This window comes from Myripristis murdjan, chromosome 15, assembly GCF_902150065.1.
Source record: "Myripristis murdjan chromosome 15, fMyrMur1.1, whole genome shotgun sequence".
In the NCBI taxonomy this organism is placed as follows: domain Eukaryota; kingdom Metazoa; phylum Chordata; class Actinopteri; order Holocentriformes; family Holocentridae; genus Myripristis; species Myripristis murdjan.
This window is the reverse complement of record NC_043994.1, coordinates 12,026,466-12,054,107: the sequence shown is the minus strand read 5'-3', so window position 1 is coordinate 12,054,107 and position 27,642 is coordinate 12,026,466. Positions and strand designations below refer to the sequence as shown.

At 40.5% G+C, this 27,642-nt stretch overlaps 1 protein-coding gene across 2 annotated transcripts; it reads left to right on the top strand.

Moving 5' to 3' along the window:
- Window positions 1-2,682: 2,682 nt before the first annotated feature.
- On the top strand, window positions 2,683-26,749 carry ppm1ba (protein phosphatase, Mg2+/Mn2+ dependent, 1Ba). Of its 2 annotated transcripts, XM_030070201.1 has the most exons (7): window positions 2,683-3,064; window positions 10,832-11,759; window positions 13,402-13,519; window positions 16,096-16,207; window positions 17,030-17,087; window positions 21,617-21,633; window positions 22,425-26,749. In XM_030070201.1, coding segments are annotated over exons 2-7 (1,203 nt in total). In that variant the 5' UTR covers window positions 2,683-3,064; window positions 10,832-10,862; the 3' UTR covers window positions 22,426-26,749. The 2 variants fall into 2 exon arrangements, with proteins under 2 accessions (XP_029926061.1, XP_029926060.1); XM_030070200.1 differs by lacking the exon at window positions 21,617-21,633.
- Window positions 26,750-27,642: the final 893 nt, after the last annotated feature.

The window sequence follows — 27,642 nt, the reverse complement described above, 5'->3', positions numbered from 1 at the left end:
TAATAAACATGGAATAAACATGGCAGGAAATACTTTGACAGTAAAGTTTGTATTGTAATTTATTGCATCACATACAAGACATATACAACAGAGAGCATCTCTACATAAACGTATAATCAATGAAAAGGGCGATAGGTCCATCAGCACCACGCTTAAGATGTAGTAACATGAGTGGGGAAAAAAGAGGTTATTGTGTCAAAAGGCATCAGCCTACAGTTATGAAGGAGGCACTGACTTAATTTTTGTTTTATTTCACACCATAATAGTAACAAATAACAGGGATGGGACTTAGGTTTAAGATGAATAAGACCTTGCTTTTCTGATCTTTATTTCAGCAAAATAATGGTATGGTTTTGTCACGCACATTTTCCTGTCTTGATGATATTCATGATAAATCCCTAATTGCCTAATACCTGGATGCTAGATCGAATCCCTATTGGTGAGGACAGTTTTCTTCTCCCAGTTAAATTGTTTGACTGGGAAGTTGGGGTTTTTGGTGCTGTGACTGCTGGTGGTGCTGTAGTGAATCTGCCAGGCAGGGTTAGATTCAGTGTCAGCAGAGCTAATTCTACCAGTGCCAAGCCAGACAGGGGAAAAAGAAGAAAAAAAAAAGCTTCTGATTACAGTATAGCTGCACCGATTAGTCGATTAATTGATTAGTTGCCAACTATTAAATAAATGGAAATAGCCAACTATTTTGATTATCAATGATCATTTTCAGTCATGTTTAAGAGGAAAATTTCGAGATGATTCCAGCTACTCAAATGCAAATATTTTCTGGTGTCTTTATTCCTTTATGACAGTAAATTATATCTTTGGGTTGTGGTCTGGTTGGGACAAAACAGAGAATGTCATCTTAGGGAAATTATGATCAGCGTTTTTCATCATTTTGTGACCTTTTCTTTGACCAAAAAATGAATTGATTAATCTGGAAAATAATCAACAGATTAATTGATAATGAAAATAACCATTAGTTACAGCTAACGATTATGTATTACAGTGAAATCTTCCAAATAACCCTGACACTGGTCAACATATTTTGCAATATTTCTAGAGTAATACAAAATAAAAAATATATTTAAGGAGGACTCTGTGAAGTGAAAATTTTAAAGTTTATTTTCTAAATCAAATATTGTTCCTGAAATGTTCTGAACACCCCAATGTTGTTTTTTTTAATAAGACAAGTTTTGGCTTTTATTTTATTGGCTTTATGTAGCTACTGACTGTGAGCTGGGAGATATGATAGATAAATAGCAGCAGGTTAAAATCTTATGGTTTCAAGCTAGCGGATGTTACAAATTTTTACAAAAAATGTTACAAATTGTTACAAATGTTATGCCAAGTTAAATGTCAGTGCAGAGTTCTCCTGGTTTTGCTTGATTTTTGTTGTTGGGATATCATGAAGAGAGCACATTGTGGAGGCGTGCAAATCATAGCACTTTATTGCATTTTCTGATGTTTACTGCTGTTAGTTTAACTGACAGTTACACACATACTGTCTGTGCTGGGTGCTTTTCTACTGATAGTTACATCATGATGTTTTTGGACAGTTGCTTATTGTTGATTGTTGTACCTTGCAATTACTCTTGTTTTCTGCTGTATGTTAATGAAGTGCATGGCAGCAAAACGAGTTTCCTCTGTGGAATTAATAAAGTAAATGAATGAATGAGTCAATCAATCAATCAACAAACGCACACACAAACAAACAGAGGCCTTTTCTTAACTCCATCAAACCATTGCTGCATTTCACCAATGAGTTAATACAAAAATCAAACACAATTTACTCTTCCCATCTGCTGAGACTGAAAATATGATATACGATTATTTTTGGTACCATGGCAATATGAACATCTACAGTATATCGCTGCATATATTTCTCCCTAATTACATCACCACAACATGTAGTTGTTTATTCAAAGTTATGCCATCATGAATAACCGTGCTCAACCATGACGAATAACTCCTCAATCTAGATTTTACCAAAGGCACCATCTGAGGAAATGTAAACAATTATATCAGTAAAACTGGTTATTTTGCAAGTAGTTTAAGAAAATAAACTGATTAAAGCATTGTGTGAATGTGTGTGTGTGTGTGTGTGTGTGTGTGTGTGTGTGTGTGTGTGTGTGTGTGGAAATAGTGATGTAGACATTTGTTTTACATTTCATGGTTGTAGTTCTTTCTGATGTTAACAGTCTATAGCCTAGATGATTCAAGAATATCATCTTAATAACAGCAACAATAAATTAATAAATAGATATGGAAAGTGCATGTATAGTACCTTATATATAGACCTCTTAATCACTACAACGCTAACCTTAACATGGAAGCTTGCTTAGTTCTTAGCTTGGGGTTCAATTGTTTTGTTTGCTTGTTTATTAAATAGATGCTCTGTTAAGTGTAACTCTTATGGCACGCACGCACGCACGCACGCACGCACGCACACACACACACACACACACACACACACACACACACACACACACACACACACACACACACACACACACACACACACACGCTACAGCTCCATCAGTTTTGATTTTTATTGTTTACAATATGTTAGAGGTAGGTCTGACTGACATATTGTCTGACCAATCGCATGCCAGCCTGGAATCTGCTTTGGGCCAATCAGTGGAGAGAAACGGAGGAATGCCACTCCCTCAAACTGGATGTTGAGAAAGAACGTCATCTGTCTCATACATTTAGCTTTAGCCAAAATTAGCTCATGTTCAAACCATAGATATCTGTTACTGAAACGAGTATTTTACTTTCCAACCGGCAGCCCACATAACCACCATTCATTTAGTGTTTCTTCGGTAACAGTGCCAAATATGTATATAAAAGCCTTAATCCGATGCAGAGACATGCTGAAAGGAGAATTGATCGTGTGAAATGTTGGCTAGCTGTACATATGCTAGCTAACGAGCAGGGGGTGATAAACGAAAGTGGCTAACATTAACTGCAGCTAAACCTAACAAAACAACCGTCGGCAGTTACTCGCACCTGCAACTGAAGGCACAAGGCGAAGGACTGATAACGTTGCCGATATTTTCATTCTGATAACGTAAGTAAGGTTTACTTACTTGTAATAAGCAAGGTTAGCTAACGTTTGTAGTAAACAGCCAAGCCAATGCTAGCATTAGCTCGTCAGCCGCTAACATGTAACGATAGCGCTACACAGGACTCTTGACAACTATGAACTTAGCAGGCTAACGTTAGCTGGTTTAGCAACATGGATGGTAAAGTGGCCTCATTATCAGTTACAGTTGACTCATAGTTAGCGTTGGACCAGAACAGCAAATACAGAACTGCATAACGTTATCATTTTGTTGTTGGTGTTGGGCCAAATCTTAGTTTGGTAGTCCCGTTTTGCTAAGTGAGTCGTGGTTGCCTTAGCTTTTTGCTGGGTACAGTTTTCCACTGTATTTCATGGAATAATGTAGTTAATTGAATGGAATAGTAAATTTCGTTTTTAAAGCACCCTTAACATTGCTTAACACTGTAACTGTTAGGTATGGACACTTGTGACATAATTTGTTGCATGCATGTCATGTTAAATTGTTCAGGTGCCCTTATTTTGATTCTTTTTTCACAGTGATTGCCCTTAGTAATGTATTGTAAGATACAATATGAGAGCTGAAAATGGATGTTGGTTGTGCAAAATGTCATATTTGCAACAGGTGCAACTCACAGGAGGAATTAGTTTAGCTCAGGTAAACCAGGTGGCTGAGCAGAAGGCTGAAGGGGACACTCAGTCATTTTTTCCACTTGATAGTGCCCATTAATGTTATTGTTTAATTAAGAAATCTGTAGTCGGTTGCCTACATTAGATTGTGAGTTTTGTTAAAATCCCAGGTCCCTCTCTACTTTATAGTTCCATACCAGATGTATTTAACACTAATGCTGGAGTTAACATGTTTTATTGCCTTGTTGTGGGTAGTTTTTACGGGGTGGTTGGAGTGTGGGTGAGTTTGTGTGTTTGACTGTGTGTGTTTGTGTGACCGTGTGGTCCAGAAATGGCATCATCATCAGTGGCATGTTTATGTTGGCACCATGATGCGAAATCCTGCACTTGCCGTGCTGTTTTAGCTTACTACTAGTAGTCTGTAGGTCTGTTCCAAGGCTTTTATCAATGCAACTTTGGCTCCTTCTATAGAGAGAATAGCCACACGAGCAGTGTTAACTGGCAAGCTTAGAATAACCAATAGATAAACAAGTCAAGTGCCAAGAGGGAGAAATACAAGAACTGTGTGTGTGTCTGTGTCTGTCCAGGAAAAGACTGAGTTGCACATGAATATTCTGATATTAATGTGTTTGTAAATGTTAATGCCATGTCCTGTTTAAGGTGATAGCTGGGAAATGTCATCTTTAGCTATGATACTGAGGTGTGTCAGCACTTTTGCAGTTCAGTTTAGTTTTGTGGTCTGTGTTAGTTTTCATGATGGTATTATCCTGATAACTTAGCTGCGATAGCTGCATATCGAGAACTGGTTCTGGGTTGGAACCAGTTCCAACCTTACGAGTGCTGGAACACAACTTTCATTTCTGCTTATCAGTTCCTCTAACAAATTTGGTCCTGCAGGTTTGCCATAGATGCCACCAGCTACAAGACTTGTGCTTCCCCGGTGTAGGCATGCAGAGTATGACATAAAAGTGTGGTTAACATTATATTACACACACAAAAACACTAGTGATACAGCAAAATGTGATCACTGTTCAAAAATATTTTGGTGTAGGGGTGGACGTCCATGTAACATGATGAAGCTCATAAAGCAACATGGTGTAAACCTTAAAGAATGCACAGTTTTCAGTGCCCCTACTAATCACAGTCATGATACCTCCATATCAGCTAGTACTGATGGTGCTGAAAACTCAGGTAAACAGAGGTGAAAGTAGGCTGTTCTACCACAAAGAGATTCTTTGCTGGGTACACAGTATCAGGAAGAGGGGAAAGTAGCTCCCTGCCAAAAGACTGCTACACCCAACATAAACACATATACAACATATGATCGCATTTCTAGCAAGAAAACACATATAGTATGTCAACAAATTCAACAGTTAGCTAGCTAGGCTACCTGTTAATTGCTTATCCTGGCTTCCAGTGTTCCCAGCACAGATCTGTGGCCTTTAATCCATGCTGGAGAAAATGCTGCTGCCTTTCCTTTTGTTTCAGCTGCTCCACTACTTGGTCACTGTATTGCCATCTTTAGTTAACCTGAACTTTTACTGTAACTGACTTTCTATTGTCAAACTATGTTTTTTTTGGCAGGCAGTTGTTCCTTGCAAAAATCTCTAAACTAACTTGACAAGCAAAATAAGTTATGGTCACGATGGTCAGTTCTGTTCCAACACCATGGACAGTACGCCAAACAAGTGCTGTTGTGACGGGTCATCCTTACTTCCTGAACACACCATGCGATTTGGTAGGGTACTTTGATTTATTGTTCATTGCCAGTTTTTTTGGTGACTGGACCATTCACTCTGTTGATGTTGTTTGCACCTAGAGAGGACAAATTATTAATGATATTAACAACAACAACAACACTAGTAATAGTAATAATAATAATACTGGTAACAATAAAGTGCTGAACTTTAAGTTGGATCAAAGTGGTGGCAGGGTTTATTGTGAAGATATAACATTCCTTTTAAACAGTTTAATCTCCTTCATTTTGGTAGGGAGTATATGTTGTGTATGTAATGTTATCATTTAGTGGTGTTAAAACTGACTTTGACATAATAGTTCTGATTTACGATTGTAAAGATGTAGTTGTAGTACTGTTGCTATATGATTTGTTCATGTTTATTTCAGAGAGAGAACCACAGCACTAAATTGGTTTTGTTTTCAACTCGATTTGAATTCTTTTTGTACTCAAATTATATGAAAAGAATCAGGAATCGCTAACATCTGGAATCGACTGGCAGAATCAAAACATCACCCAGCTCTGTTATTCACACTCTGAAGGGGCATTCACATATGTTGAAATAGTTGTGAATGGACATGAGTTTGTACGTAAACACTTATCCTGAGTATTGACTCACCTGGGATGACCTGTAGAATACTCCACCCAGATAAACACACCCACTGTGGCCAAGCCTCAGTAGGATCACTGAACCTTCATACATTTCTGTATGAAGTGTACACATTAACATACATCCTGCAGGAATTGGCGATGCTGTTGTTACCGTTACATGACATGTTGATGATTTTTATTTGTGTTCCCATGGAGTAGTGTTCAATTTCTCTTCTTACTCTAAACTCTGAGTCCTGGGAGTCAAGTTGAAAGCAAGCCAGTTTTCTGCATGGGAAAGAGAGTAGACACATACACGTACACATGCTCTTGCTGTTGCCGAGAATCCGCTTTCAGTCCAGTATTGCATGACGCGGTTACTTTCCTCGTCTCAGTGACTAGTCTGATGGACTCCAGTCTGGCCAAGTAGACCCAGCAGTCCCGACGCCACTGCACTGAAGATGACTGAAGCTGTCTCTGCAAAGAGCACTTGTTCCAGGAAATTGGTAGCTTCTGATGTAACTTCAATATCTGTATAAAGATGATGACTCATCAAAGAAGGGGTGTAAGTTATCCCTGCTTTGATCCACCTCTCTAATTTGATTTAAAAAAAAAAAAAAAACTGCCCCGATTTGCGGGTTGCCTCAGTGCTGAGTACAATCCATGTCTTTTTAGGACAGATATGGTAACTGAGCAAAGTGCAATTTTCAACTATCTGTTTGCCAATGGTCCATTTACCTTGAGAGTGTTACTGTTCAAAATGTGGTTGAAGGTAATGGGTGCTTAATTAGAGGAACGATTATCTTGTGCCTAAACAGCAATATAAGTACATCAGTGAAAATTGATCATGTTGAAATTCATCCTGCTCTATACTGGCTATTTAACCAGAGATGTAAAGTGTAAAGAGGAAAAAACATGAGTCCGAAAATTGACTGTAGTAGCTGTACTTTGAAGCTACATACACATAGAAGCATCTTGGCAATCTAAATTGTCTTTTATCTTAAGCACACTGAGGCAAATTCACAACCTCATGAATTGGGAGTGGGATTGGAATAGAATTAAATGTGAAACAAGCTACCTGCCTTTTCCCTGCCTGTTGATATTTATGCCTTCGATGCACTACTGATTTGCCCGGTGACATAAATCTGTGAATAATACAGTTAGGGTAAGCCCACAACCTTTGAATAAAACTTGTGTTCCTCCTAGTTTTGTTGGCTCTGCGGGGTCTTTGCAGAGCTCCACTGGCCAGTGGGGCCAGTGTTTTTTTTTTTTTTTTAAATCCAGGGCAAGAAGTTAAAAGTTCTGTCAGTTTGCCACAGTGACTAGTGCACCCCAATAACCATCCAGTGTGACTATTAAACCAGTCAAATGTACAGAATAGAGAAGGACCTCTAAATTATGACTGTGTTGCTGGCAAAATTGCTGGCAGAGCTGATGTATGTAACCAGTCACAGCCAAAATGTTCAGGCGTTTGGCTGGTGTTAATTTCCCCCTCTTCCACCTCATTAGTATTATTCCTCTGAGACACACTTGCAGGTCATTCCTGGGTTGATTACAGAGATGATCACTCAACAGCCCCCAAATCTTTAATGCATTGGCAGTAGCCTACCATTACACCAACATGTTACATTTCTGTTCAGTCTGTTTACAACTCATCGCTTTGACTGATACTAATATTATCATTATCTTACATTAATTTATTCATGATTTGGTCAGTGGGCACTTGGCCACAAGCACAGTGACTCTATTGCTGATTACTGTTAACAGCAGTCACCTGTCATTTGCTCAACAAATAGACCTGCCTCAGTGTGGTGATGCAGTAGGCTGTCATTTAAGCAGAGGTAAACTTTGAACAGCATCATGTCAACAGCCAAGAGCCAGGAGAGAGAGCTTGTATATGTTTAAGTGACATCCTACTGCTGTGTGTTGTCTGTGTTTGACAGGCTAATCTGGCCCTGTGTGTATCCCATCAGCAGCTGACTGCTAAATTGAGTTAGCTTGTTAAAGATATCCTCTGTGTCTGAAGTCTGAGGCCTGTGGGTGCTCTGGGCCTGTTGGCTAGCCAGCTCTTTACTTTGGCTCATAAAACGCCAACAGCGATTCATCCCATCATAATATATACATACATGAATGTTTGTATGAGAGAGAGTGAGAGAGATCACAAGTGTACAAATGGCAGCTGGGTCAGTTTTGACACTTTAGTCAAGACCTAACCCTGAAACACACATACATCCTATAAACACCAATGTACATGCACACACATAGGCACAGAGGCATGGCTGCAGTCTTTTTGTCGCATGCTGCAACCACTAACATCTACTGCTTCTGTTGCTATGGCAACCACTCAGCTGCCACTCCAAGCTGCGTAACCATGGAGACATCAGACTCTGGGTGACATCATCCCCCAGAGAGCTCAGTGCTTATCACTCCAAAATATGTGTTTGTACATGCTGGTATTTCTTAATGTGACACCAACAGTCTGTACGTGTGTCTTGAGGTTGTGTGTACTCTTTCTACACATGACTTAATAGCCTTAAGATATCAGGGCCTTTGCCAGGTTGTTTTGTTAATATTGTTTGTTGCACAGGTGAAAGAGCAGATCATTTGGTTTGGTGATGCTGCCCAGGGCTTTGATATTTGATCAGTGGCGAGGTGTCAGTAAGCCTCTGTAAGAAGTTTTATGCACACTTAAATGTGTTGTCCAGGTAACGGGACAAGTGATTTGGACCAGTGATGCTTCCAAGGCCTTTGATATCTAATCAGTGGTGAGGTGTGCCTGTTTCTCTCTCTCTCTCTCTCTCTCTCTCTCTCTCTCTCTCTCTCTCTCTCTCTCTCTCTCTCTCTCTCTCTCTCTCTCTCTCTCTCTCTCTCTGTGTGTGTGTGCGTGTGTATGTGTGTGTGTGTGTGTGCGCGCGCACTTGATTTTTACGCAAATAGAAGCGGTACTATCAAAAGGGTGCAAAGATGGAGTCAGGGACAAGGTTTATGTGAGTCTCTAAATACTTGTTTCTTGCCAGGGTCTTTATTTGCATTATGATTGTCACCCATGAAGGACAGAGCAGGAGAGACACATAGGCTACATTGTGCACTGATTTGTTCACTATTAAATGATTCTTTTTTTTGCGTGTACTTTCTTGGTCATCTTATCCACATTTATGATTGTTTATCAGAAACCTCTTGTGTATAAATAACTTATGAAAGCACCAACAGACATCTCTACAGTACTGTCACAATATCAATATAAAGGTATTCAGTGTGAGATACAGTGATTTTTAATTTTGTCCTTCCCTACACCAACTAGTGATTCATGAATTGAAGTGAATCTCTGTTAAGCCAAAGATGCATACCCCTACTGTTACATTATTATTGACAATAAATTATTAATGCCAAAGAGAGGGGGAAAAACATAATCAGTGATCAGTAATTTCTGTCTAATCTGATGTATGTGATGTGTGGTTTACTATTAAGGACATGTACAAAGACAAGATAATTGGTTTATCTACCAAAAAGCCAGGTTTGTGTGAAAGCTCAGAATGCATTAGAGAAGAAAAGCTGGATGCCTACTTCATCAGTTCAAGAGTGCAGTGCAGCTGCATTCTGCTGTTTGTACTGGCCATGTGGTCGAGGTGGATGCCCAAGCCACTTTCATTGGTTACACTGAGTGGTGAAAGCCGCCTTGGCCAGCAGATTGGGTGTATCCACCGGTTAAGGTGGCTTGTAAATGGTTTGCAGATTCTGCCTACTCGTGCATGATAAGCTTACTGGAGTGGTAATGGTGTGGATCTACTGAGTCTGCACCAGCTCCAGAGACGCTTTTTAAGGATGCTCTCACATCCTTAACATAGGACAAGTGAGAAGAGTATTTTCTTTATTTTTGGGAACTTAATTGATTTGCTAAGGCATTGCTACCAAATGCTATAAACTTCTGTGTCCAGTATTTCAACATCCAAAGTAATGAAAGTTAGCTGCCAGTGGCTGCCAATAAGGTATTTGTAATGAGCATTTATTGATATTTCAGAAATAAGGTACAGTTTAAGAGTGCAATTTCCGAGGCTAAAAGGCCATTAAGTGGTGTGACAATCAATATATTAGTTCGTACTTTGACATTACGTAGCCAATTAACATAGGCTGTATACAGATTTTCTCTCTGATCAAACAGCCTGATATTGCTGTTCATTTAGCTAATGCAGACAAAGTTATGGACAGATACTTCTACACATCCTCTCCACCAGTTTGTTAATGCTCTTAGCAGCCCGTTCTGGCTGGCCAAAGAAGCTTTTAAGCTTGCTCTCCAGTCTCTTTAAGCATAAACCAGAGTGGCTGGGCTATTTCTGGATATGATGAGTAATGATCACTGTTTGGTTGAATTATTCCTTTAGGCATATTCAGTAAACAGTAACAGAAGAGACATACTTGAAATCTCCAATGATGACCAGTCAAATTTTATCTCACTCCCTCGTTTAGTATGTGGGGAAGACTTAAGATAAGTTTTAAGATTTAGAAGGCTTTTCATGGCCAGTAGATATGTGCCTTAAGTCGGAAAGACAACATTAACAGAGTTTTGCATTGGAGACTAGGTTGGGCATGAAATACATTATCTTGTGGATAGTAGGTGGTCAGTCAGTCCATCATTTACTTCAATACTGGGTAAACAATACATAATAAAATCATTAATTAATTTGCTGGAGCAGTTTTAGGTTAAACAAATGAACATGGCAAATTAGGCTGCAGTATAAGGACAGTGGTTCATTGTTACAGTATATGCCAGCAATCAGTCAACTATTCAGTTAAAATCTAATGCCTGCTTTTCTCATTTACCACAGGTAGCAGTGGTGGTCTGTCAGTAACAGAGCCATGGGGGCGTTCCTGGACAAGCCCAAGACAGAGAAGTACAACTCGCATGGCGAGGGTAATGGTCTGCGCTACGGTCTTAGCTCCATGCAAGGCTGGAGGGTGGAGATGGAGGATGCTCACACAGCTGTGGTGGGGCTTCCTGCTCCTGGTCTGGCTGAGTGGTCCTTTTTCGCTGTCTACGATGGTCATGCTGGTTCTAGGGTTGCCAACTACTGCTCTAAACACCTTCTGGAGCACATTATCAGTGCTAGCTTAGGGTCTGCAGGGACACAAGGCTTACAGAGCTCCCAGGCTGGCTCAGACAGCTCCACCAGTGAGCCTCCAGCCCCTGTTCCACCTACAGTGGAGGCGGTGAAAACTGGGATCCGGACGGGCTTCTTGAGGATTGATGAGCACATGCGGAGCTTCTCAGACCTGCGGAACGGCATGGACCGCAGCGGTTCAACAGCAGTGGGCATCCTCCTGTCACCCGACCACCTCTTCTTCATCAATTGTGGTGACTCGCGAGCTGTTCTGTACCGCAACTCGCACGTCTGCTTCTCCACACTGGACCACAAGCCTTGTAACCCTCGGGAGAAAGAGCGTATCCAGAACGCTGGTGGCTCAGTGATGATCCAGAGGGTGAATGGGTCACTGGCTGTGTCGAGGGCCTTAGGGGACTACGACTACAAGTGTGTGGATGGGAAGGGCCCCACAGAGCAGTTGGTCAGCCCTGAACCAGAGGTGTTTGAGATGGTCCGGGCTCCCGAGCAGGACCAATTTGTCGTCCTGGCATGCGACGGAATCTGGGATGTCATGTCCAATGAGGAGCTGTGTGAGTTTATCAAATCCAGGCTGGAGGTGTCCGACGATCTAGAGAGGGTTTGCAATGAAGTGGTGGACACCTGCCTTCATAAGGTGTGTGCGAATGTGTTCTTTAGGCAAGCACGTGTTAATGTGTATTTTTGATGTACATGATCACTTGTGTACAGGGCAAGGATGTCACATGTTGCACTGGTGCTCAGACAATTTTGACAGTTTGTAGCATTGAGATTCCATCATTGTCTACATGCTTCCACACATTAGACAATGCATTTGTTCAAATAGTGGATAAATGAACTTGGAAAATTTTGTTTAACAGCAGCAGGTTTTCCTGCTAGGTCAGCAGCCAAAGTGTGAGGGAGTCCAACTTGATGCAAAACCATCCAGCAGCCAACATTTATGCCCTACATTTACTAAAAACTACGAGCTGTCTGTTTGCACTCACTGAATGAATGAAGTGTTGTCAAATAAAGAGATGTTAGAAAAATATGCATTTTCTCCAATACATAGAGCAGTTGGGCAGGCTGAGTAGGCCAGTGGGCTCACCAGCCTGTAATATGTGTTTGATGGTCTTCATTGGGAATTTTGCATGTTATTTCACATTGTATTCCTAATGGCTTATAGAGTTAAAATAAGTGAAATTGGGCAGAATCAAGTCCACTGTGAAGTCTGTATGCTACAAATATGTCAAAATCATTATGACACCATGGAGGCCGTTTGAATTCCCTGCTCCATCAGGACCATTGTGATGAATGACTGAAATGAAAGTGTACGCAAAATTTTGAAGAATTGTTTTAATACTTTTCATTTGTTAGGGGACCCGTCACTGTTTGCCTGAACTACACTGAGTGGACCCTCAATTATGAAAATGTTAGAATAACCTTCTTTATGATTATAGAACATAAAACTGCAAAAAATTCAAGCCAAGATTACCTCAACAAATGTCATAATTTTAGACGTTGCAGTTATTAGGATTTTTTTCTTAAATTAAAACAGAGAGAAATGTGCTGACACTAGATAGGGGTTGGAGTTGGGGGCATGTATGGTTTGAGTGAGTAAAACTACTTTATTGCTTTGTTGACTTTAAAAACTCCACCTGCTGACACCAGAGTGCTGTGGTAGCACAGTGTTGTTGTAGCCAAGAGAATCGCTGAACAAAATATTTAATTCATGCTCTGACTTAGCCACCACAGTTAGAAAATCATCGAGCTTCTTTCTGTTATGTGAATGTACCATGTGCCAACCTAGAGTTGGCTCATGTTTGTGGGACCTCTGCCGTACTGCCTGGTGTGAAAGAGCACACAGTAATTCCCTTTTGCAGGGCTTTGCACTCTGCATTACCTAAAAAGTACATAGTATAATTCTGTTAAGCACTGCTCATTCATGTACACCGCAAAGACCTCTGTATGAACGAATCAGCAAACAAATGAACACACAAAATCTGGCAATTAAAGAGGTGTTTCTCCTCAGCACCTAATAGAAAGTGAAGGGCAACAAAAGTTACAGACCATCTGCCCTAAACCCATTATTAGTCCATACAAGAAGCTGAGAAGTTAGCATGAAAAATTCGATTGTGCTGCCTATGTGGGACCATTATCTTTTATATGCCAAACAGAATGCAGACTGTTCCACTCCCTCTGCCCTGGAAATCCTCTTCACCTTTTCGTTTCAGCACTACACGCTAACACCCTCTCTTCTTCGCTCTCTCTCCATCCCTCTTTCCCTCCCTCCATCCTAGGGGAGTCGGGATAACATGAGTGTTGTGTTAGTGTGTTTGCCCAGCGCTCCCAAAGTGTCAGAGGAAGCTGTGAGGAAAGACGCTGAGCTCAACAAATACCTGGAGTCTCGAGTGGAAGGTGAGAATGGATGGATGGATAGATGGTGTAAAGAACTGATATTTATGTGCAAGGATTATGGGATAGCTCAACATAAAGATTTGATGTTCCTGTACCTCCCAATTGTAATATTCCTTGTTGAATCCAAGGGTATGGTAAGTCTGAAACAAAATAACTATCATAAATATCATTTTTACTTAAAAAGGGTTAGGGTTTCTTCATCATCCACCAAGATTTGAAAGTTCCTAAATGTCACTAGTGGTAATAAAATTAAATTTAGTGGCTACATTTTCTACAGTAATTCAGCCCAGCTGGACTGGGAAAGCTTTAGTTCCTCTTTTAGGGTAACATTGTTGTCTGGACCCTGGTAAGACCAACTAGCTGTCTAGCAAAGTGACAATATTACGCTTGTGGGAACTGAAAGAGCTCTGAGTTTTACCAGCTACAGCTAAAGTATAACAAATGTTTTCATAGCTAACATTGCTGTAGGGCTGATTTGTTCAAAATGTTGGAAACTTGTTTTAGAGTTGGTGTGAGAAGGTCTGTGACTGACGCTGTCACTAGCTAAAGCTATATTAGATTGAATTTCTTCGCTAGTACTCACTTCTTGTGATATAACTTTAGATTGATAAAATAATCGTCAGTGAAATAGTGGATTTATAGAGCACAAATTTTGTGTGCGAACTGCAAGGAACTAACAGTTACTGTTACTGCCATGTGTAAAGGCTAACAAAGCATAACAGGTGCAGTTGAAGAGACAATCAAATGGGGGTGGGAGGAATAAAAAACAAGGCTGTGATCTGATTTGATCACTGTACTCTTACATGTGAAAGTGCCTTTTAATCCCCTGCAAAACCAATTGTTTGGCTCAGGAGGAATCAACCGATTGGCCTCTCCTTGCCTAGAAAGGACATCAGATTCTAATAGTTGCATGTTTTTGTTTTCTACATTAATTAATGACAGTTAAAAACATTTTAATGAAAAACTACATGTTTTGTCATCTTTTTAATGTTTACCTGTGCCAAGGAGCGGCACTATTAGGGATGTAGGTTGTCAAGTGGAGCAATGGTGTGTAATGGTGTGAAATAGATTATTGAATGAACTTACTACCTTGAAAATGGAGCACGTGTAGAGTACAATGCTGTTGTCATGTGGAAAACCTTGAAACCTGGATGTTTTATAGGAGTGTAAGGTTGACGTGCATTTATAGCCTCAACAAGTTTCATTAATCCAAGGTCCATTAATCCTACTCAGAATCTTCCTTTGCGTTGTGTCAACACAGTTGTTTTATGGTTGGCAAATGAAAAAGTCTTTTTTTTCTTAGTTCCTGTGAAGTTAATTCTTGGAGACAAAAGATTTTGTCCAACAGAAGTTACGTATCATATCTCTCTAAGTAGGTTTGCTCCACCAACTGAACCTGCCACTCTGTTGTCTAACCTTCAGCCAAGCTAGCTCCGGCTCACAGCAGAAGGATGACACGATCCTGACCTTCTTTTCCATTCCAGCAAGCATTCCCTCTCTTTATTCCCTCTTTGCTCCTCTCCTTCTTCTCCCACTCTGAGCTCATCTCTCTCTCTCTCTCTCTCTCTCTCTCTCTCTCTCTCTCCCTTTCTTTCCCCCTCCCGTGCTCTCTCTCGCTCAAACATTCCGCATCTTCTGTGACTGGATTGACTAGCCACCCCACCCCCTTCTCTCTCTCTCTCTCTCTCTCTCTCTCTCTCTCTCTCTCTCTCTCTCTCTCTCTCTCTCTCTTTCTCTTTCTCTTTCTCATTTCATTCCATTTTTCTCTCAGGATGAATGAGACCCTCTGGTGAACACAGTGCAGCTTTTCTAAAGTCTTTAGTGGTTATGTCAGCTCTTTTCCCATACTGTTGTTAGTGACTCTAAAACCAGGGTTGTTGTTTCAGATTCAAGTTGAAATAAAAACTTGAGTCTCTCACCTGGAAACCAAAGTTCAGTAAAACAAAGCTTTTACCCAAATCTATTTGGCACCCACCAAAATGAGAGAGAATTAGAAAGAAGACTCATTAGAGCAATAAATTTGTTTAATATCAAACTCAGGTTAATAAAATTAATCTTTGGATAAAAGGGAGGCAGTCCAAATGGGTTAAGGCTATTTTGTTTGTGGGTTGAAGCCAAGTTGAGGTAAGATACAGCTATGATGTATGAATGTTTTGGTGAGGTGAAATTAGTGTTCGGGTAAATGGGAGTGAATGTTTGGCCCCCGTAGCTGTCTACCACTTGTAGATGGAAAGAAATAGGGAATAAAAAGAGGGAAGGAGGGAGAGAGAGGGAGAGGAATGCTCTGGCTGAACATTGAACTGGCCTCATGCCACACTCCATCTCGGCTGCAGGCCTCTTTCTCTCTGTCACCATCTCTCTCCCTCTCTCTTTCTCTCTCTCTCTCTCTCTCTCATTCTTTCTCTCATTATCACAAGTTCACTTGTGTGGTCTCCATCTTCTCCTGCTCGTCACTTGTTAACATTTTTAGTGTCTCTCCCCTGTTCTCCTCTTCCTTTCTTTTCCCATCTCTCTCCTGCTGTTTTGGTTTAATAGCATTAATACTGACGTGTCTAACATGCTTGGTGTTGTTTTAGAGATGCTGTCTCGGTCAGGGGAGGAGGGCATTCCAGACCTGGTGACTGTGATGAGGAACCTGTCCACTGACAGCATCCCCAATCTGCCACCAGGGGGAGGCCTTGCCAGCAAGTAAGGGCCACTACCTACTCAGGGATATATTATGTATACATCTTCATATACATTAACAAATGCTGCATCTGAATTTAATTTAGATAAATGTTTACACCTGTCACTACTGATCAGTGACTGCAGAATATCATCAGCTGGCCAAAAAAAATTCAGTGTGTACATTCTTCAGTGGTGTAAAATAGGTTGTGTGTGATTGGAATCTACAAGCAGGATGAGCAGCATGAGTGTACACCCAAGTTAATTTTTTCACTGTTATACCTCCATACCTCATTAAGTTCAGCAGACCTGTATTTTGAGATTCAGTGGGTTGTAAAAATTGTAAAAAGACTATATTTCATTTTAAAGTCAAACTACTCAAGAAATCATACAAACATTTTAAGATTGTTAAATAAATGGGAGACAGGTATTTCACACTATAGGTCATTTTATTGCCAGAATGTACTACAGTGTGCTGCAGCATGTATTCTGTGCAGCGTTTACTTTTGAAATTCTCAAATTTTGGAAGTTGTTGTGAAATGCAAAGTTTGCCAGCAGTCTGAAAGATGGATTTCTGCCATGCTGTAACTGAACGTGCAGAGGTAAAGAGCTACTGTCAAAGTGAAGTGTCAATGATTTGACACCAAAACACCAGATTAATATTTATAATCCCAGGTTTTTAGTCATAACAACACTACCAAGCTGTAGTTTTCTTTTTTCCTGCAGCTGTCTCTGCTCTTTTCCATTCATCAAAGTAAAGACAAAGAGTGCATCTTTGTCTTTACTTTGATGAATGGGTAGGATAGGCCAGAAACATATCATTTTATATGTGTTTTCTTTCTGCAGACGCAGTGTTATTGAAGCAGTATACCAGCGCCTGAACCCCCACAGAGAAGAGGATGGGGTGAGTGTTTACGCAGTTGAGGGATCTCTACATACTGAATGTGCTTTGATCATATTATACTGTTTATACAAACACTGCAATACACAATTCACGTGCTTTTGTTGTGAGGGTACGTAACGTATCTGATATAACTGTCCTTTTTGTTAACTTTATCCCTCTCACATGTTAAGTCTTCAAGGTTCAAGTTGTCTCTGAAATCTTTTCACTCTTGGAACGTTTTGTTCTTCCTGTCTGGTGGACCAGATGGGTGAAAAGTTGTTTTTATTGGATTGTTAGGTTGGTTCTAAGTTTCAGCTATTGCAGATTAAGTGTTAGGACTTCAGAGATTGCTGTGAGCCCATCACCCCCATCATGATGATCACTGTAACCGTTTTCTTTGCATGGAGCATGCTGTACACCCTCCTAGCCCAATGGTAATATTGTATGCATGACAGCAAAGCTTTGTCTCAAATCATTCTGTTGGAACTGAAAACTTTTCTTACTCTTATCAAATTTAGGGGCTGTAGGTGAAAGCATTCTCTCGTAACTAATTATTTTCCAGCACTGGGGTAACTCTTGTATTGATTTGGAACAACCGTCCTAGAATGACTGTGTGACATAATTCGGTCTTATTTCCAGGAAGGACATAGGAGAGAGTTCTTTGAATCAGTCTGTATTAATTGGCACCAAACCATACTCTAAAAACCCAAATATGCACCACTGGCACGAGAGCAGTGTTCACTCTTTTTAGGATTAGCCTAGTGAAAACAAACAGACTTTCCAGGCTGCTGGATAGTCAGGTGTGGTTGTCTTTTGTGCTTCAGGCTACATCCACACTGATACGTTTTCATGTAAAACTAGATTCTCCCTGCTCATACATTATCATAAATGTCTGGTGTGGAAATTAGTGTCTTATATGTAAGCAGTTTCGGCAACTGGACTGACGGACAGAGTTGAGCCTAATTTTTTTGTCTTCTTTTGGGAACTTCACTCTGAATTGTAAAAACAACAACAATAAAAAAAAAAAAACATGCTGACACCAGTAGGGATATCCTGTTTTCATGCAATTTTGGCCCAGGGCACACTGTCATATGTTTGACTGCAGTTAAACATTTGTTGACTTGACCACCCTGTTTGCTCAGTGTTGCACCGCAACAACAAACTTAATGTTGGGGCGCCTTGCAGGCCCACGTGGTAGAGCACGTACCACATGCCATGGCTTTTTGTTCTCCGCTGCACCTGTCTTTCAAATCAGGAATGCAAAAAAAGAAAGCAATGAACATACTGTTGAATTAATCCCAATGTCCAGAATTTGACAAGTTGGACTTTGCTCCTGGAGACTCTATGTCCAGGGTTTAGTTCCAGGCACAGGAAATTGCCCTTATTTGATTGGATGTAACTGCTGAGATTGAGAATGAGTGTGCCATTCCATGTCATCCACAGTAGGATTTAGCCAAAGTTGGACCCTTGCTTTGCAGACTTTGACCATGCTTGGATTTATACAGTCATGGATGAAAGTATTGGCACCCCTGGAATTTTTCCAGAAAATATACCATTTCTCCCAGAAATTGTTGCCATTACAAATGTTTTTGATTTTGTATGTGCATTAGCAACAATACAAAAAAAGCAGAAGAAAAAAAGTCAGTGGTGTATTTTCTGGAAAAATTCCAGGGGTGTCAGTACTTTCGTCCATGACTATATCTGGGATGTCCTACTCTGGATGTTATTAAAGCACAATCTTCCTAAGCACACAGTCCGACTGTGGCATAGTCAATGTTTAGACATGGGCTGTATACACTGTGCGCTGTTGGACCTTAGTGGTACAATTTAATTTTGTAGTGAGAGTGTGAATCTGTTGGGTGTTATCAGTTGCATGTCAAAGTGTTGTTATGGTGGCGAGAATGGATTTCATGGTCCGTGTCTGGATGTTGACTTGTAACTCACTAACATAGTAACTTAAAGCTGGCTACCCAGGTAACATTTGCACATGGCTACATTCTTTCTTTTTCCACACGATACATAGGTCAGTAGGAGTACAGAGAAACAGTACCTCCTGGGACGCCCCGGTGGCTCCCTACATAGAGTGCATACTACGTATCAAGGCTGAGTCCTCACTGCAGTGACCGGGTTCGATTCAGAGCCAAGCCCTTTGCTGTATGATCAACCCCCCTTACCCCTGCGTTTTCTGTCTCTACTATCCCTATCAAATAAAGCAGAAATGTCAGAATAGTCTTAAAAACAAAACACCAAAAAAATGCCTGTCCAAAAAATTCTGTTTTTTAGGAACATCAAGACATTACATAACCCCCTCTTAATCAAAAAGGCAATGGAATTTTTCATGGACACTGATCACTAACACTAGGTGGCCCAGCGCTGTGCTCACTACTGCAGCATATATGGGTCTGGAGCTGCAAGCAGGCACTGGCAAAATATCCACTCATAAAACAAAACACATTGTGCTAATTGCTCTACTATTTACTAATAAGTGATCTTACTTTGACTCCTGTGTAGCACTGTTGCACACTGCGTTTTTATGGAGAGACCATTATGCTAAACTCTGTTAAAACATCTGGCAACTTGTCATGGCCTGGCAAAATCAAAGTAATTACCAGGTTACTGAATAACATAAGACCTTTTCTGAATTTTGAGTTGGGCATACAACCAGTCTTCAGAATCCATAGTACCGCTGGTTTTCTGTCTTTTCAGATGGATAATTCAATTCACCTGGTGCCCAAGGTGTAAAAGTGTCCTGATTAAATGGCAAGAATGACAGCCCTTAAAACAGAGTTGTTTTTTTCAGTAAATTCTCAACTTAGAAATTGTTTGTTGAGCCAGTTATAAAGGTGAATGTTTATTGAAATCCTGTTGATGGATTATATGCCTGTTGAGTGATCCCTCTAAGAGTGAGAAAAGGAGTCTTTTATGACAAATTTAGCTTAACAGTCTCTCCATATGAGAACTGTGCTGCTTTATAAACATATTACTTCCATTTCCCAGTTGTTGATATTCCACTAAATTGGATTATGCTACTGCTTGGAAGCATTTTGTCCCTCTCCATTTTGTGCTCGCATACACTCAAAAACATTCCCCCCTTAACAAAACACAGGTGGAATGGTGTGGAAATAGGGAGCCGTGACACCTGTACAGCCCCGTTACTTCATGCCGTTGCATTGGACAGGTGCTGTCTGTGCGTTTGAATGACAGATCAGATGAGCCTGTGACAGTATGGCACACTGAGATGCCGATGTGAAAGTCTTTGATAAAGGTGATCATAGCAGCATTACATGGCTGTGTGCGGACATTTGACGCCCTGTTGTGTTTGTGTCCACCTGTGAAATATATCAAGTCCTGAAGTGGCACGTTGTGTGTGTGTGTGTGTGTGTGTGTGTGTGTGTGTGTGTGTGTGTGTGTGTGTGTGTGTGTGTGTGTGTGTGTGTGTGTGTGTATGTGTGTGTGTATGTGTGTGAGAGTGAGTGAGTGAGTGAGTGAGTGAGTGAGTGAGTGAGGACTCCTCTTTGGGAGCTAGTGCTGGCTGTGTTTCGGTTGAACCTCTGGGATGCTCAGATCTCCTTGACGTTTTGTCTTGGTTTTTCTCCAAGAGTAGAGAGCTACCATGTTTGTTTGCCTTTCTCACACATGCACACTCTCACATTATGAGATATCATCTACACTGCTTAAATTTGATTTAGAGTTAAGAATATTTGCAATCACCATAGCACATATGTGTTAAAACAATACCCTAATGTTTTGATTTTTTTTTTTTTTTTTTTTTTATTCTATGGGCATTGATGGGGAACAAGTACATACATACTACACAGTACTACATAGTTCACTAGAAAATGGTTTTCATTTAATTTTACTCAAGACCTTTAGTGGAAAATGCCACCTTGAAACACATTTAACACTATTTCAAAACATTGATTGGTGACTTATAGCGCTTTCCCGGTGCTGTTCTGTTGTTTTAGGGTGTAATTCTGTTTGTCCATTGGTAAAACTGCAGATGTAATGCACATAGAGAGCGACTGCCACATTGTGGCACCACAGAGTTCAAAGGGAGAAAGAAGTGTGCTCTCCCTCTTCTATGCTTCGTTTCTTCCTGTTTCTCTTCAACTTTGGTGGATCTGCAAAGGAGGCGTCTTTGAAACCTGACAACTAATGCTTCTGCTTTAGATTGTGGATTTTTTTTTCCCTGTTAAATTGTAGCTATGCTGAGAATATCACCCAATGACATCAGTGTATTCACTTTTGGGTAGTTAAACATGAGAGAACAAAAACACAACATCAAACAACAAAACTGCACTAGAAACACAATGTAAATCATCAATCCGAGGTTTTGAAATGAATGTGTTTTAGGCTGGAATTTTCTTTTTAATTATGCCAACAGGCTGTTAAACAGTTAACTGAAATACCAAAAGTTTTCCCCTTCCCCTTTCCCCCCTTACTGTTTGGAAATTGCAAGTGTCAAGTACACACACACACACACACACACACACATTGATAAGGGTTGTGTAGATTTGTCTAACTGTGTGTTCACCCTCTGATTAACGCAGCCCTCCTGTTTCATTTGGTAAGTGACCACATATATAACTGTTACACCCCCCTTCCCCTTTCTTCCTATTCCTCATCTACACACATACACACCCCAGTACACATGTACACACACCCACAGGCATGTTAGTGACCACCTGCTGCGCATACTCCCCTCTTCTCACCCCTCCATCAGTCTCTACTCCCTGCTCTGATCTACTCTATGGCATGTGGAGCTCCATTTAGAGTTTTAAGGTGTGCATATGGACCCCTGTGCAGACGTGGCTGTCAAGGTTTGAGAAGGATGAGTGGTCGCTCTTTCCAGTCCTGTTTGTGTGTTTCTCTCTCACCTCACGCACTCTCACACACAACTGAACCACACGCATGCACCGGCCACACACGCATGCACTGCTGTCTCTCACTCAGGTCTTCCCACAGCTGCACGCGAGTGTGTAAGACTCTTTGTCCTGTCTGTTTCTGTCTCACTCCCTGCAATAAAACGAAGGCCTTGAAATTGTTATGTTGGCGTATTGTTGCAGAGAGCACCCGCCCACCAAGGTTTAAAGCGCGCCCTGGCTCACCCTGCTGTTGTACCCGCTTCTTAACTGTCTCTTTTTTTGTGTGTGTTTTTAGGAAAACCTGGCCTTGAATTCCAGGTTGGAAAAATGTGAGTGGAACTGTCAAAACTGTGCTTCTGTTTGATTAATAATGTTTTCTTGTTTCCTCTCTGTCACCCCGCTGTCTCCTCTTGTGTCCTTCTTTCCCCTTGTCCCCTCCTCTTCTTGTCCTGTCTGTTTTTCTTCCTCCTCCTCATTCATCTTCCTCTTGCAGAATGGAGCCGAGTTGGAGGACCCCTGGTAGCTGTCCAACACAACTGCCTGATCCAAAAAAAAAAACAAACCAACAAGAAAACAAAAAAATACAAAAAACAAAAAACAGGACCACTTTTCCACACAAGATCACGTCCGTATTCACCTTTTGATTTCTTCTGGGTTATTTTTTTGTTTCCCACTCTAAGAGATCAACTTCATAAAACACACCCAGTCCAACGGATTGCAAAACAGATTTTGTTGGTTCTTTTATAAAAAAAAAAAATGGGAGAAATACAAATGACTGCAATGAATGGTATGAAAACAGAATTTTTGCATATGTATATATATATATATATATATATGTATATATATATATATATATATATATATGTACACACACACATACATACAGACACATGTATAAGAAGAGGAGCACAGGTTTTTTTCTCCGCACCTCGTTTTCTTGCTTTCTTTGTGGTGGTTGGTTTTGTTGTGGACTGACGGAGACACAGGAGCAGCCCTGGTTTGGACGCTGTGGGGCACAGTGACTCTGTGACACTCTATGGTGCCTTGCTCAGAATTGAGAGAGAGAAGGGAGGACCTCGCAGGTCGACAGCCAGCCAGGCAGCCACTAACTGAACCGGCCAGCCACGGACATTTTGGAAGAAACTGAACAGACTGAAGTGGTTTGCTGGCTGCACATCCGGCATTATTTGTTTGAAGTGTGACGACTTTACTTGCACCTGACTGGCAGCCAGTTGGCCACAAAAGCGTGTGACCCCCACCCCACCCCCCTTTCTCCTGTCCCCCTAAGCTATCCTTCCAGTCCTGTCCAGCCCATTCAAGCCAAGGGTTTTGGGCATTACCAGGTATCGGCACTGCAGGCCTCAAACGGGGCCCAACACTTATATCTGGCTCACTAGACAATGCCTCACTGAACTCTTGTAGCCCCTGGTTGTAAAGCTCATGAGTTCCTCCAAATCCAAAGACCCCCAACTTGAAATCTCAACTTCTGGGCTCAGAAATGAACACAGAGCCCAGCACAGCACCCAAGGCGCCCCGCATGAAACACTGGGGTCTAATAGGGGAACCTTGGTTTTCAGGTGAGAGGACTGAGTGCGGCTGGCAGCAACTCCCAGTATGGCTCTTCCACGCTGGGTCAGAACTACTTCCATGCATACAGGCATTAACTTGGAAAAGCATTTAACCTGAAGTGTGAATGGCTTTTCTTGCACTTTTTTTCCTCAGCTAGGCGAAGGAATTGTTAAGTCGCCATTTTGGGCTTACTGGTTAAGGTTAGGGTTAGGCAAAGGTTGGTTATGGCTACAATCATAAGGCTTGAGAGAATGAATTTACGTCAGTTAAATCTTACGGTGCCATGCTGGGAAAAAAAGGATGCCCTCCCCCGCCCCACCCTGCTCACCTTCTCTTCTTCCTTCTGTCTCTCGAAAGATCTTAACGAAACAGTTAATTTTCTCGCTCTTCCTCTCTTTCTCTCTTGCTTTCTGTCTCTTCCCGCAACAGAAGAGATGCAGCTGTCATTTTTGCATTGGCAAAACATTGCCAGAATCATAAGCTTTTCAGCCTACTGTTAAAGAAATAGAAAAATAGAAATTATATATAAAATCCATATATAGATATATATTTTGATTTATTTTTGTTTCATATTAATTCCCAGCCATGGTATTTGTTGTGGCCTAATGTGCATGTGTATGTGTGTGCGTATGTGTGTGTGTGTGTGTGTGCGCGTATGTGTGTGTGTGTATGTGTGTGTGTGTGTGTGTGTGTGAGTGAGACTTAAGCATGTCACACACATACTGTTCCCACACAGCAGTGGTCCAAAGACACAGAGTTTGGGGTAAAGGGATTCCAGCCTCACCTCTTCTTCCCCCTTCTCCTTAACACATGCTCACACACAATCCTGCTCTCGCTACCACTTGCCTTTTCTATTTCTCAAATATCCTGTGTAAAAAAAAAAAAAAAAAAAAAAATGCTTTTTTGTTTGTTTTTCAGTAAAATGATTTCTAGGAAAAATTATCACATTTACCTTCTTTTTTAAAAGTGTTTTTTGGTATATACTGCATTCTGAAGTACTGTGGCCATGGTCCTATTTCAGATTGATAAGAAAGAAAACGTGAAGGATGCAGTATCACAACAACAGAGTGGGAGAGAAAATGGAAGGAAGTTTTTTTTTTTTTTTTAATGTGTCGCTGTATGAAGGTAAAGGGGCAGTGTAGGATGGAGGAGAATAGGTATTATGCCTACGGCTGTGTTCATACTGTCAAAGAAATAGCAACTTAGTCTCAACTTCTCAACAACGTCATAAACTTTGCAAGTAAAAGCTTGAGGGGAAACATGATTTGTAGCCAGTTTGAACACAGTCCAACTCTTCGAACAGGAGTCCATTTCATTTCTGTCAACCCGGAAGTAAATTTTAATTTAAACTTAAGAAACAAAAAAAAAGCTACTTGTCAGACAAAGCCTTTCTTACTCAATCTTTTTGAAACATAAACATACGTGTATAGACAAAATACATACACGTGTATTACATGTGTATTATGTTCAGTAGACACATTTACAATAGATTATATAGGTATATATAAATATGTAATTACACCTTTTTTGTTTGTTTTCTCAGTCATTCAATGGCAGATTCATTGTGCTTTCTAAGGTGGCAGTATTGAAAGAGAATAGGCCTAACAGAGCTTGCTGGCTGGTTAATGTTCTTGTGGTACACTTGCCCTCGGTGCCATATGACAAATAGGTACTTGAATGTGTAGTTTTGTTTTTGTTTTTGTTTTTGCAGTTGCATTGTTTTATTGGGATGATTGATTTTCTTTTTTGTGGTGGTGGGAAACTGGGGGTGGGGGGTTGGGCGGGTTCTTTATTGTTGTGCATGTTTTATGATTGAGGGAGGAGTGTGTTTGTGTGCAAGTGAGAGACATACTGGGTGGGTGGGGTTAATGTTCTGTGGGCGTGTTCAGTGTGGTGAAACACAATGTTGGGAAGTGGAAATGTATGAAAGATAATGGAACTAACAAGAAAAAGGTGGAATACATGCAAGGATTGGTATTATGTGTCCATTAATGTAGTTTTTTTTTTTTTTTTTTTTTTTTTTTTTTTTTATTTATCAAGGATGAATTTGCATCCCAATCAAGCAATGGTTGATATTTTACCCAGCACCTGATGTAATTTTCCACTGAAATGCAATTAACCAGAACTTGGGCCACTACGTTATGTGTAATGTTCCCCATACTTTCCTGTCTTGAACATTGTGTGAGGTTCTACCATGCTGAACACAGCCTGATGTTTAGGACTATGTTTAAGCTATAGCAGACACTGGGCTAGGAGAGGAATTGAGGGAGGGAAGGAGGGAGAAAAGTTTATTTTTCTGAATGTAATTCACAGTTATCCACACTATGACTCCACTGCATGGACTGAATACAAGCAGCACTGCAGCACCACTCCCTCTCATTGGTCATTGAATGACAAAAAAGCTCTCTTGGCTCCCTTTTTTTTTTTTTTTTTTTTTTTTCGGAATAGACTGTACTTGAGCATTGTTCTGTTTGTGGAATATAATATCAAGAGTCAGAGGGGAAGTCTTTTCACTTTTTCTAAGGAGATTTTGGGGGTTTTGGTGATGCCTGAATGATTAGACCTTGTCCTCGCTTTGATTTCAGGATACACAACGTAAAAGGTAATTTTGTAAAGCAGCTTGTCTCCTGAACATTTCACTTGTTCAGGCCAGCCAGCTCAATATTGGCGTGAAGACACCAGAAGGGAGGTAACTTGAATTTGGAACAAAGTTCCTTGTTCTGTTCTAAACAGTTGTGAAATGGCCACAAATTGGCAGAGCAGCTAAGAAACACAACTGAAATTCCTAATGTTTTCACAGAGATTTGCAGGTTGGAAATGACCCCTAGCACTCAAAGCCACAACCCCTCTGACTTCTCCGGTCACTCTTCATATATCCACTAGTATTGATTTGACTGATACATGTAGTATGGCGACAATGATAAATTTCACATTTATTGTTTTATTTATTCCAATGCTTTTAGCCGTTTAAAAAAAATGAGAAGTGCTGTATTTTGAGGACTGAATGAGATTATGATAAGCTTGTGTGTGTTTGAGAGTGATGCGTGGGCTTCAGCCCCCCTCACCTTCAAGTTTGACCTTTTGAGAGACCTGAAGGTTGAGGGAGTCACAGGAAGGTTGAGGAGACACCCAGGGTTTTCACCATCCCTCTCCCTTCTTCCTGTACTGCCATTTTCCCAGTATGATATTGTGATGTTTCAGACCATACAGTGAACATAATCTTCAATAAAAGATGGATTTAAGTTTAAATATTGCCATGTTTGTGTTTCTCTTTGCCAACTTGAAAATTCAGCTTATCCCTTCCACAAGCACTCATTGTGGTGAAATACCAACACAATACACACTGTAATTTGTATGTGTCCTGAACTGTGTGGACAGACAGGACATCCAGCACTTGTCTTTATCTTTTTTTTTTTTTTTTTCATTATTAGCAGAGTAGACATTTTTGGTTTTATATTATATCTGTGTGTACTTTAGAAATGTACTCCATGTTTTTTTTTTTTTTTTTTTGCTACTACTGAATGACGCACCTTGTCGGCGTGAAAGGTCACCCGGTGAGTGGAGGTCTATGAGGAGGAGATTAAAGTATTCATCTCATCCTCCTTTCGTCCCTTTTTCAAGAGATAAAGTTATATGATGAATAAAACATTGTGGCCAAGGTGTCTCAATTGAGTCAGGACACCAATTATTGTATTGGAATTTGCTTAATCCTCCAAGACTACAACTCTCCTTGCAATTACATAGTATATAGAGTATATTATATGATATATAATATACTCAGTTCCATGTGTTTTTGGAAAATCTGTCTCTCTTACCCTTTCAATTCATCAGTAAAACAAAGAAACATATTTTTATAATTTTTATAAAGCTGACATCTCCTAAGCCATGATAGGTCTATTAATACCTTTTTCAGTTTTGCCAGAAAAGATACTACTCACGGCCCGGGAAACAAAAGCAGAGGCCCATGAAGAAATCAGGTTTTTTTTTTTTTTTTTTATCAACAAACTACATATTGGTTAATACGTTGTCTGGTAGCCCAGAAGCCTGGTGCCCTCTAAAGTAGCCAGTTGTGTTATTCTTTTGGCACTGCTTGTTTAATAATTGTTTTTTTTTGTTTGTTTGTTTTTTTTTACACAAACAGC